Here is a 12291-nt window from a genome sequence, read left to right on the forward strand (position 1 = left end):
CGCTATAGAGCACTGCACACTAGAACAACAAGACACAAGAACAGTTTTTTCCCGAAGGCCATCACTCTGCTAAACAAATAATTCCATCAACACTGTCAAACTATTTAATGAATCTGCACTACTATTAATCTTCTCATAGTTCCCATCACCAATCTCTTTCCACTTATGACTGTATGACTGTAACTTGTTGGTGGCAATCCTTATGATTTATATTGATATACTGACCATCAATTGTGTTGTAAATGTTGTACCTTGATGAACGTATCTTTTCTTTTATGTACACTGAGAGCATATGTATCAAGACAAATTCCTTGTGTGTCCAATCACACTTGGCCAATAAAAATTCTATTCTATTCTATTCTATTCTATTCTATTCTATTCTATTCTATTCTATTCTATTCTATTCTAATGAAGTTATTTTACCTGAGTTTTTCAGAGGATTCTCGTCATTAAAATTATCATAAAAAAGGCAAAACTGTTATCTGGAAGTATTCAAACGAGTTATGGCAAAACTTCAATTTCATAGACACATGAAGTATATTCCAGATGCAATAAACAAATTTCCATCTTATTTCAACTACGCCTGAAATAATGTAAAGTCTGTTGCGTTCAAAGTAGCCTGGATGAGGCAGCTGTATTTATATTAATTTTATATCTTGGGAATTTTCATTGGCCTAATGAATGAACTATATACAAATAATATAGTGATGAAAACGATCTTTTGTTTTATAATGATCATGACTGCATCATTTGATTAGCTTGGGGATTAACTCGCAGCTGCTTCCATGAATGGTCTCTTGAAATGTGACTTCACTGTATTTTGGTATTTGTTTTTGCTTGCAAAAAGAAAATGTAATAACCTCTTGAAAATTGAAATAATCCAATTTTTGACTACCTGCAGCGTACTTATATTATGTATCTGGCATACATAGCCAGAGTTTTAGAAATTCAAACCCTTTACTGGGCATTGCATTTTGGATATACAGGGCATCTTTGTGGCTACTATACTTGTTCAGTCCAAAGTAAAGATGAAATTGGCCAGGTACTGCCTCCTAATGGTCAATTTAAGTTGCTTAGTGCAGTACACTAAGTTGGTTACACTGAATAGAAATAGAAATAGAATAGGAATAGAGCTAAAAGGGAGATCAGCCCCCTGCGCAAGCAGAACCTGTAACATTTTAGATAACTGTCCAGTCTCTTCTTAAAAACCCCCAGTGATGGAGTGTCCACAATTTCTGAAGGCAACTGTTCCACTGGTTAATTGTCCTCATTGTTAGGAAGTTTCTCCTTACTTCCACATTGCTTCTCTCTTTGCTTAGTTTCCAACCATTGTTTCTTGTCCTGCCCTCTGGTGCTTCGGAGAATACTTTGACCCCCTCTTCTTTGTGGCAGCCTCTCAAATACTGGAATACTGCTATCATGTCACCCCTAAATCTTCTTTCTTTAGAATAGCCAAACCCCAAACCTGCAGCCGTTCTATGGTTTAGTCTCCAGGACTTTGATCACTTTAGTTGCTCTTCTCTGAACTTTTTCCAAAGTCTCAACATCTTTTTTAGAGAAATGCCATCGCCCAAGAAAGGAAGTCACATAAAGCCTCCTAAATAAAGGCATGACATATATGACAAATAGCATATATGTATTCTTGAATGCTTAAAAGAATGAAGATGCTTTTCTTTATGAATTGCATTTGTTGCACAAAATCTTAAAATTTAATGGGGTAAATAATGATCACACAACTTGGATTGGATGATATAGTGAAACAATCCTTTTCCCCTGTGTGAATATTTCCCTATGTAAGCTGTTTGTCTAAATATTTTTTTTCACTTTATGATGAAGTTTGCAGTTCTATCTTTGCAAGTGCCTTGACTCAATTTTTGGCCATTTCCACTCTTTTGTAGTGGTAAAAGAAGTCATGTTCCACAATTTTTCTTCTGTGTTTACTTTTAGGATCCAAACTATTGTCTTTAAATATGTTTATTAATTTTTTTACATTTTCCATACAAATTTTTAACAATTTGAATTCCCAGAAACCATACATAGATGATAAATATCATGCTATTAAAGTATTAAATTTGTACAAAAATACTTTAGTTTAATACTCATTGTTACAAATAAAAATACGTATTAAGTGATTCATGATATGGATTTCAATTTCATTTAAATTTTTTTTCTTTCTGGCAGTGCTGGAATATGAGAAAATGTCTTGTGAATGCATAGGGCATAGAAACCTGCTCTCTAATAGGTGAAGAAAAGAGTATTATGGGTATTTTGACAATTCAAAGAGGCCAAAAAATTGTGGTAAGATATAAAGGTTCAATGTTGTCACAGAAAAATCCGGTGTCTTTCCAGTCACTAAGTAACATTAATTATCAAGACAATACAGTGGACAAACCAAAGCAGCTGCTGGTGGGTCTCAAAAGCAACTAGCAGCAGTTTATTGCTTTGAATGAGAAACGGCAGAATTTGGGAATATGTGGGTAAAACCTATTTACATTTTAAAATTAAGTCTTCAAAATGGCAGAGTCAATGAGAGCTCCAAAAAAGCTATTTAAATAGATACTTTAAATCAATGCATATTTCATTTATCTTAATTTTTTTTAAAAGTCCTGTGTTGCTGTACAAGTTTATTTATATACGTGTTCCCTAAACACAGCAGTTCATATGTTTTTGCATCAGTATTACTTTGCTACTGGAATTTAGTTAAGAAAAAAACTTACTTGAATGTTTTTCTTATTAAACTTTGTTTCCATAAGCCTTATTAATTGTTTTAAAACAAAAATCATTATATGTTCCAAATACTTAAAAGTGAGAAATCCATACAGGCTGCATGGCATATCCTATTCAGTAAATCATTGCATAGGGAATAATGTAATTTCTAATAAATCATATTGTAACAGAATCTAAAGTTTTACCCTCTGGGATCCTGTGTGCACCTTTGCTGAAATGATTGCAGAACAAGTAACAGTTTTTGGTCCCCCCCCCCAGTGGTGGGTTTCAAATTTTTTTACTACCGATTCTGTGAGTGTGGCTTTGTGGGCATGGCATGGCTTGGTGGGCGTGGCTTTGTGGGCGTGGCAGGGGAAGGATACTGTAAAATCTCCATTTCCTCCTGATCAGCTGGGACTCAGGAGACAGAGAATAAATGGGGGTGGGCCAGTCAGAGATGGTATTTACAGGTTATCCAAACTACTCAAAATTTCTGCTACCGGTTCTCCAGAACTGGTCAGAACCTGCTGAAACCCATCTCTGATCCCCCACTTTTCCCCCCTCCTCTTGTTTAGCAGAGGTAACAGATATACACTTTGTTAAACAATAACTATGATACAATAATCTTTTGGGCATAGTGATAATATTTTGATATTCCTTCCTTCAATTAGCTCATCTTTTAATATAAATTTTGATAATTAAAAACTCATGTTCCAAGTTGGGGATACTCTTCAGCGACTTGGATGGGAGCTGAAAAGAGCTGTTTCATTTACAATGTTTCTTTTGATTAATCTACATGAAAACAGTTACTTTCCTCATTAATTTCTCTTGCTTGTGGAGTTCAACTTGAAATGGCACTATTTGTGGTTATAAAAAAGTGAGAAGAAAACTCGATTGGGAAGAAAGCAGCAAAGAATGAGCCATGAGAAATAATCAGAACCTTCCCTGTGTGCTTCTCAACATTAGATAGTGTCTGTGTTTCCAGTGTATCAGACATATTAAAAAAAATAGCACCATTTAAATCTCTTGGACAGGTACAGTTTTTGGCTATAAAGTGTTCATAGGTTCCCATTTCATCTCTGAGCCTGTGTTATGTCCGCTTTGTTGAAGGAAAGCATGGTTTGGATGGCTCCATTGTCCTGTTGAGAAAATCTGGTGCTCAGAGCCCTTCTTTTGGGAAGCTAACGGGTTGCGACTAATAACAAGTTCTAATTTATTACCAGACTCTGCTATTAGGGGTACAACTAGGCAGCAGTCAAAGTCCCTTGTCCGAACATGATTTACCTGAAAAGGAAAAAAAAAAGATTTTTTTCAACAAAAGTAGACAAGTCAAACAATAAAAGATAGTCTTATGTGTTTTTTAGGTGAAGAATAATATAAGACAGTTTAGACCTAGATAAATAAAGAGCTAGAAATAAAGAAGAAAATATTTGCAAGAGAATTAATTAAACTGAATGTAATTTTGTAAGCTAATAAATTTAATTTGATTTCCCCCCATACTATCTAACTTGAGTCAGAAATCACAGTATTTAGCAACATTGTGTTAAGAAAATGAATACATGGTTTCAGTTGTGCAACAGATACTACTGTAGTCACATAAATAATTCTAATTTAGAATTATTTAGGACTATTTCCCAAAAGAAAACAAGAAAAAATAGTAAAAATCCCAAGAAATAACCATCTTCCCTGACTTATTCATTCATTCATTCACTTACTCATTTATTCACTCACACCTTTGCCGCATTCATATACTCACACTGCACAAGGGCCCCTGATGTTTTAGAAAAACTGCTAGATATAGTTGAATTATTTAAGTTGAATTGCCTAAAATAAAGAACTTAATTTGGAGAATTCTCTCTATCTGCATTTATCAGCTATTCTCTTTCACACATGGTTTTCTCACATAAAACTACACATACATTGTAGCAATCTCCTCCTTTTAGCAGAAGGCAGAAAAATAAGGGAAAAATAGGATAGAGACAGGATGCAGGGTAAGGATAGCTGTATTGTGAAGGGTCTACAAGAGAAAGGCGAAACAGAAAAAAGTGGAGATGAGGTAAGAGGAACCAAAAATTAGATAGGTAAGGAAAGAAAAGAGAAGTGAGCCCTATGCAGGTATTCCAAAACTGATTAAAATTCATTAGAAAAATAGCTCCACCTAAACTATAGCTAATCTTCAAATTAATCCCGCTTTTAAGTGGCTACATTTACAATCCCATATATATCCTTCTCACTCTTCCTTTTCTACATTTTCTTCATTCTTTTCATTGTATAATGCTGCTCAACTCGTAGGTAAATTATTTTATCTACTTTTATATTGGACAAAAAAGCACCTTTCTATAAGATATTTAATGACATTGTCAGGTCCCAGATATTTCTACAGGGATGCTGGCATTTTGATGGGAGGAAGGGGAGAGGAATGGAGTGATCTGTATATGAAGTTTCTATTTCTGGTTCCTGAATTACTGTGCTAATCTCTATATGAAGTTCCTGTTTCCCCGCACTGATGTAGTGTGGGAAGAGTTTGGTTAGCATTGCTTTAAAAGGCTGGTTTTAAGTGAGAAGCTTCAGTTCTTGCCTAGATCTCTTGTTATCACAAACCTTTCAATTAAAACTCCTTTTGGAACAACTGCAGTTTCAAGAGTCCTGTTTTCTTGGGAAGATTGGAGAGGCAAGACCTTACAGACACTGTTACCTATCCTATTAATGAATAAAGTGGAATTTTCCAAAGTATATTCTCCCTTATTTGGCTTACAAAATAAGTGAATGAGAAAGCAGAATTACATTTGCACAATTTCAAATAGAATATCCTCAAATGTCTGAATGTTGAACTTAACTGCCTAAATGTTTGCTTAACATAAACCCCTTTATATTTACTAAAAGACTTGTCTCTTGAACTCAATTGAGTTCAAAATTATGTAATGTTTCATACTACCTGTAGTAGTCTGTCATATGGCTTCAAACCACCTACATCTCCAGGTCCATCTGGCCGAATATTTTTAACATATACACCTTTTTCCAATAAGCCATCAGAGACACTGAATCCAAAGTCCTCCATATTAGAATCCTTGTATAAAGTTATCTGTTAAGGGATAAGGAAATTCCTCATGACTTTGTTAAAATTCAGAAATACTTTTCTGCCTAATCTTTCCATATTTTCTCATAGTTTCTTTTGGTATTCTCCACTCATTTCCGTTCCTTGCCCCTTTTCAATATATTAATGAAAAAAATCATGTTAATGAAAAAAAAATATGTATCAAGATCTAGAATACTTAGGGAAGATCATACCAAGATTATAAATTACTTAACTTTAATTTGGTAAGTTCTAGAAGAGAACAAATCTTTGCAGATTAAACTTATATCATTTTTGAAATCAGAAAACTTCTTTGCTAGATGGGAGAGTACCATAAACATAATATGCTGCAAAACAGCTGACATACTATGAGTATAAGCAATGTCATGGCAAATGCATGGCTGACTCAAAATACAAATTCACCATATTTCTCATGTAACTGGAGTAGAGAATTGAATGAGGTAGTACAAAATTTATCCTAAATTCTATTTCAGGTGGTAAAAAATAGCAGATAGATAATACTCTGGAGTAAGATTCAAAAGCATATTAATATATTATAGAGATGAACTAAAAATATCAATGAAATTAACACAGAAACACAAAATTATAAATAGATATAACATTGACAGATATTGGTAATAGTACTTGAGAAAACATCTTGGAATAGTAGTTTACTGAATACTTTTTATTACAAAGAATCACCAGTTTGATGTGGCTATAAAAGGAAAACATATCAAAAGAAGTATAATTTTTAAATTTTTATTTATTTTATTTTATTTATTTGATTTTTATACCGCCCTTCTCTCGAAGGACTCAGGGCGGTGTACAGGCAAAAATAAAACAGATAATACAATGTACAATTTAAAATGTAATTAAAAAACTTATTTTAAAATTAGCCTGAGAAGTAAAAATATACAATAAACTAAAAACCCCATTTAAAATTAATTAATAAAAATTTAAAATTAATAAAATTCAATTCAAGCCAGCCCCGCGCGAATGAAAAGATGTGTCTTCAGTTCGCGACGGAATGTCCGAAGGTCAGGTATTTGGCGTAAATCCGGGGGAAGCTCGTTCCAGAGTGTGGGAGCCCCCACAGAAATCTAATGATTTCTAAATCATTAGAAATATTCCACTATATTCTATTTAGCTGGACCCCACCTACAGTATTGTGTCCTGGGCATCATACTTTAAGAAGCATCAGCAAAAATAGAAAACATTCAGAAAAGGATCATTAGACAAAAAATAAATCTTTGTAATACAATAAAGAGTTCAATATATTTGTCCCCAAGGAAATATAACTGAGAGTTGATATGAATGTACCCTTTAAATAGCTGAAAAGATATGATGTAAAAGAAAATTAAACCCTATTTCTTTTCTTCCAGAGTTCAGGTGACAGAGTAATGGATGTAAGTTGCAAGATAACATATTCCCCACCCCCTCAGAAGCCCTCCGGAAACAGCACATTTCCCGACTTTCGGTGAGAAAAGAAGGCCCGAAAATCAGCTGGCCAGCGCGTGCATGTGCATTGGAGCTGAGCTACAGCAACGCTCAGGTGCCCACAGATATGGCTCCATGTGCCACCTGTAGCACGTGTGTCATAGGTTCGCCATCACAGCTCTAGACATTCATTTTAATAAGATTTTTAGGAACCTGCAATTGAAAGTTCTTCATGTCTCCTTACCCTGAAGACCCAATTTCATTGGAATTTAATCCCAAAATGATTGCCCTTTTGGCATTTGACACTTCTCCAAAATGCACCCTCAAGAAGCCACATATCTCTCCCTCTCTCTCTCTCTCTCTCTCACACGCACACACACACACACACACCCCTCTTAAAATCATAGCTAGAAGGTACCTTGGAGGTCTTCTAGTTTGACCTTCTGCTCAAGGCAGAACACCTCATACATACTTGCGGGTTCACAGACATCCCAGCTTTGGCTACAAGAACTGCAGGAAGCCTTCCCAGCCACACACACTGCCTCCTCCCGCTGCCAGATGCAAGGCAAGAGGCCTGAGAGAAAGTACCTGGTTTGGGCACACAGCCCTCCTGGAGTGCCAGCAGCAGCGGGCACTAGCCCCATTGGGGTCTGAAGGGCAGGGCCCTTGGGCCGGCGGAGGCACGTGGAAAGTCTGGAGCCCCTCGAGGCCTTCAGGACAGATCAGGTCATCCAAGGATTTGCTCCTCAGGAGGACTCCATTGTGGAGGGCTGTGTGCCCAGACCAGGCACTTTCTCTTGGGCCTCAAGAAGTGGTAGGAGGCAGAGAGAGCAAAACGGATTGAGGCTGAGAGATATGATAGAAGGCAGAGGGAGAGAAATGGATTGAGGCTGAGAGAAATGATAGGAGGCAGAGGGAAACAAACAGATTTAGGCTGAGAGAAGCGGTAGGAAGTGGAGGGTGAGAGGAACAGGAACTTTGGAGGAACCCTTCCCATCCCCGCTTCCATGAGGGGGTGACTGGACGCACTTACTTCTGCCTCAAGGCTTCCTGGGTGGGAGCAGGCCAAGGCAGCTGGGTGAGTCTAGTCTAGGCGAGCGAGGAGGAGCAGAGATCAGCAAAGGAAGGCAGTTGAGGCAGAGAGCTGGGGTGTGGTCGCCACATGGTAGGCTATGGCGGAAGGCAGGCAAGCTGGATGGGTCACCTGGGAGGCAGCTAGGCTGGGATTCAGGCCTTGCTAACAGGCTTACCTAGGCAGACCAGGGCCGCTGATCTGGGCCGCAGAGAGAGTGCTACATGGGTGCAGCTGCAGCGGCGAAGGCAGGTAAGCTGGCTGGCCTGCAGAGACCATGTGGTCAAGGCAAGTGAGGGAGCTAGACAGACAGCAGTAGCAGTTATGCTGGGCGAGCGGGCAAGATAAGGAGTGGCGGTGCAGGGCGGGCAAGGCGGAGCAGGGCCAGCCATGGTGGGATTTGCCGGTTTGTTGAACTGTGCAGAATCTTACCAACTGGTTCACCTGAACTAATCCGAATCGGCTGAAGCCACCTCTGCGTGAACATGTGCATGCATGCTCCATTTGCGTGAGCAGCAGGCCACTTGTGTGGAACCATCCCCCTCTTCCCCGTGGGAGCTCTGGATTAAAATAAGCATCTTGGATAGTTCCCTTCCCACTTCGAATACAGAAATATCTTTTCCATAGGAAGTGAAATTCTTTGATGGAGATGTGCATTTCAGAAATATAAAATATAAATGAATAAATATTTGGTTGCATGCTGAGCTTAGATGCCATTAAAATAATATGAATGTCAGAGCATTTCAGCTGTTGGTATGTTTAGCCATTTAATTATTTTACCTGAAGTATCTCTGTAGGCATTTAAGAACGGGGAGTATATTTGCTGAAGCAGCACATTGGAAAACAAATAATATACAACTCAGAGAAAATATTGAACATTGGTTCAAAGCAGGGGTGAGATCTAAAAATTTTCCCTACCGGTTCTGTGGGCGTGGCTTAATTGGTGGGCATGGCTTGGTGGTCAGATGACTGGGTGGGTGTGGCCAATAACAATAAATAATAAAAATAATAAACAAAGTATAAAAAACAACTTTCACACTTTACACACAAACACAACACAACTGACTCACACACAATGTAAAAGCAGCTGCACTTCACACTTCACACAGCCACAAAAAGCTCAAAAGCCAACTTTCACACTTTACACACACACAACTCACCCCCACACACAAAATGCCACATACAGTTTTCTGAGATTTTGTGTGTTTGTGTAGTTAGAGTGAAACACTACAGAAACACACCAAATCTCAGAAAGCTGCACAAATGTTTTATTTTATTTTATTTTATTATTTTATTTTATTTTATTTTATTGTGGACTTCAAATCCCAGAGTTCCTCAGTCAGCAAAGCAGGAAGTCAAAGCAAGTTTTTTTTTTCTTCAGTAGCTGAAGAAAGCATGGCATTGCCAGCCCAAAAGAGCAGTAATTATAGGTAAGTGAGGAGGGGGAATTGGCTGGGTATGGGTGTGGGCTCTTGTAAGTGGGGGCTGTTAAAAGTGAGTTTAAAAGCCTGTGAGGATCAGGAAAATCCTCTGGGATCGCCAGAGGAGGCTTTTAAAACCTCGTGGGTTTTTTTTATTTTTTTTTCCCTTCGGCTGAAGAGGGTTTTTTTAAAAAAAACTTTTAAAGGGTTTTGATGATCTCTGCTCCGCCCCACGATCATCAGAGGGCTTTTTTTACTTTTAAAGGCATGTTTTGGCTGAAGAAAAACTTTTAAAAGTTAAAAAAAAAAACCTCTGCTGATGGTGCGGCTCAGCAGAGGCGGGTGGGGGGCGGGCAGGGATTTTTGCTACCGGTCCTCCGAACCAGCAGCTGCCATCGCTACCTAATCGGGGAGCCGGTGAGAACCGGGAGCATTTCACTCCTGGTTCAAAGGGCTAATTTAATATGCCCTTTTATTATATTGGATATATTCTTACGGTTAGTAAACTGAATACTACCAGAGTAGTAGCATAAAAACTATTATTCACCCACAACATTTATTGCAGAATTGAAAATGTTGCACTGCTCTATGTTGTGCTGCTTTACTTCATAGAAGAAGAAGAAAATCAAAACAGTTAGTCCCTCCCTCCCTCTTTATCTTTCTCCCATCCTTAATCTCTGTGTCCTGAGAAGGAATATTTTCTGGGTGGGTGGGGGCAGAAAGAGGCAGGGGTGAAATCTAAAAATTTTCCCTACCGGTTCTGTGGGCGTGGCTTAATTGGTGGGCATGGCTTGGTGGTCAGATGACTGGGTGGGTGTGGCCAATAACAATAAATAATAAAAATAATAAACAAAGTATAAAAAACAACTTTCACACTTTACACACAAACACAACACAACTGACTCACACACAATGTAAAAGCAGCTGCACTTCACACTTCACACAGCCACAAAAAGCTCAAAAGCCAACTTTCACACTTTACACACACACAACTCACCCCCACACACAAAATGCCACATACAGTTTTCTGAGATTTTGTGTGTTTGTGTAGTTAGAGTGAAACACTACAGAAACACACCAAATCTCAGAAAGCTGCACAAATGTTTTATTTTATTTTATTTTATTATTTTATTTTATTTTATTGTGGACTTCAAATCCCAGAGTTCCTCAGTCAGCAAAGCAGGAAGTCAAAGCAAGTTTTTTTTTCTTCAGTAGCTGAAGAAAGCATGGCATTGCCAGCCCAAAAGAGCAGTAATTATAGGTAAGTGAGGAGGGGGAATTGGCTGGGTATGGGTGTGGGCTCTTGTAAGTGGGGGCTGTTAAAAGTGAGTTTAAAAGCCTGTGAGGATCAGGAAAATCCTCTGGGAGGCTTTTAAAACCTCGTGGGTTTTTTTTATTTTTTTTTCCCTTCGGCTGAAGAGGGTTTTTTAAAAAAAAACTTTTAAAGGGTTTTGATGATCTCTGCTCAGCCCCACGATCATCAGAGGGCTTTTTTTACTTTTAAAGGCATGTGTCGGCTGAAGAAAAACTTTTAAAAGTAAAAAAAAAACCTCTGCTGATGGTGCGGCTCAGCAGAGGCAGGGGGAGCGGGGCCAGGGATTTTTGCTACCGGTCCTCCGAACCAGCAGCTGCCATCGCTACCTAATCCGGCGAGCCGGTGCAAACCGGGAGCATTTCACTCCTGGTTCAAAGGGCTAATTTAATATGCCCTTTTATTATATTGGATATATTCTTACGGTTAGTAAACTGAATACTACCAGAGTAGTAGCATAAAAACTATTATTCACCCACAACATTTATTGCAGAATTGAAAATGTTGCACTGCTCTATGTTGTGCTGCTTTACTTCATAGAAGAAGAAGAAAATCAAAACAGTTAGTCCCTCCCTCCCTCTTTATCTTTCTCCCATCCTTAATCTCTGTGTCCTGAGAAGGAATATTTTCTGGGTGGGTGGGGGCAGAAAGAGGCAGGGTGAGATCTAAAAATTTTCCCTACCGGTTCTGTGGGCGTGGCTTAATTGGTGGGCATGGCTTGGTGGTCAGATGACTGGGTGGGTGTGGCCAATAACAATAAATAATAAAAATAATAAACAAAGTATAAAAAACAACTTTCACACATTACACACAAACACAACACAACTGACTCACACACAATGTAAAAGCAGCTGCACTTCACACTTCACACAGCCACAAAAAGCTCAAAAGCCAACTTTCACACTTTACACACACACAACTCACCCCCACACACAAAATGCCACATACAGTTTTCTGAGATTTTGTGTGTTTGTGTAGTTAGAGTGAAACACTACAGAAACACACCAAATCTCAGAAAGCTGCACAAATATTTTATTTTATTTTATTATTTTATTTTATTTTATTGTGGACTTCAAATCCCAGAGTTCCTCAGCCAGCAAAGCAGGAAGTCAAAGCAAGCTTCTTTTTTTTCTTCAGTAGCTGAAGAAAGCATGGCATTGCCAGCCCAAAAGAGCAGTAATTATAGGTAAGTGAGGAGGGGGAATTGGCTGGGTATGGGTGGGGCTCTTGTAAGTGGGGGCTGTTAAAAGTGAGTTTAAAAGCCTGTGAG

At 38.3% G+C, this 12291-nt stretch overlaps 1 protein-coding gene across 1 annotated transcript in view; it reads right to left on the minus strand.

Annotated features, from left to right (window-relative positions):
- Window positions 1-493: 493 nt before the first annotated feature.
- GRIP1 (glutamate receptor interacting protein 1) overlaps window positions 494-12291 on the minus strand; it is a 409502-nt gene continuing 397704 nt past the window's right edge. The window contains exons 23-24 of the mRNA XM_058189644.1: window positions 5642-5788; window positions 494-3990 (exon numbers count right to left, since the gene is read on the minus strand). Of these exons, the coding sequence (XP_058045627.1) occupies window positions 3754-3990; window positions 5642-5788 (384 nt within the window). The 3' untranslated portion in view covers window positions 494-3753. The remainder of the gene's footprint in view (window positions 3991-5641; window positions 5789-12291) is intronic.

The sequence above is a fragment of the Ahaetulla prasina genome, chromosome 7 (assembly GCF_028640845.1).
Source record: "Ahaetulla prasina isolate Xishuangbanna chromosome 7, ASM2864084v1, whole genome shotgun sequence".
Lineage (NCBI taxonomy): Eukaryota > Metazoa > Chordata > Lepidosauria > Squamata > Colubridae > Ahaetulla > Ahaetulla prasina.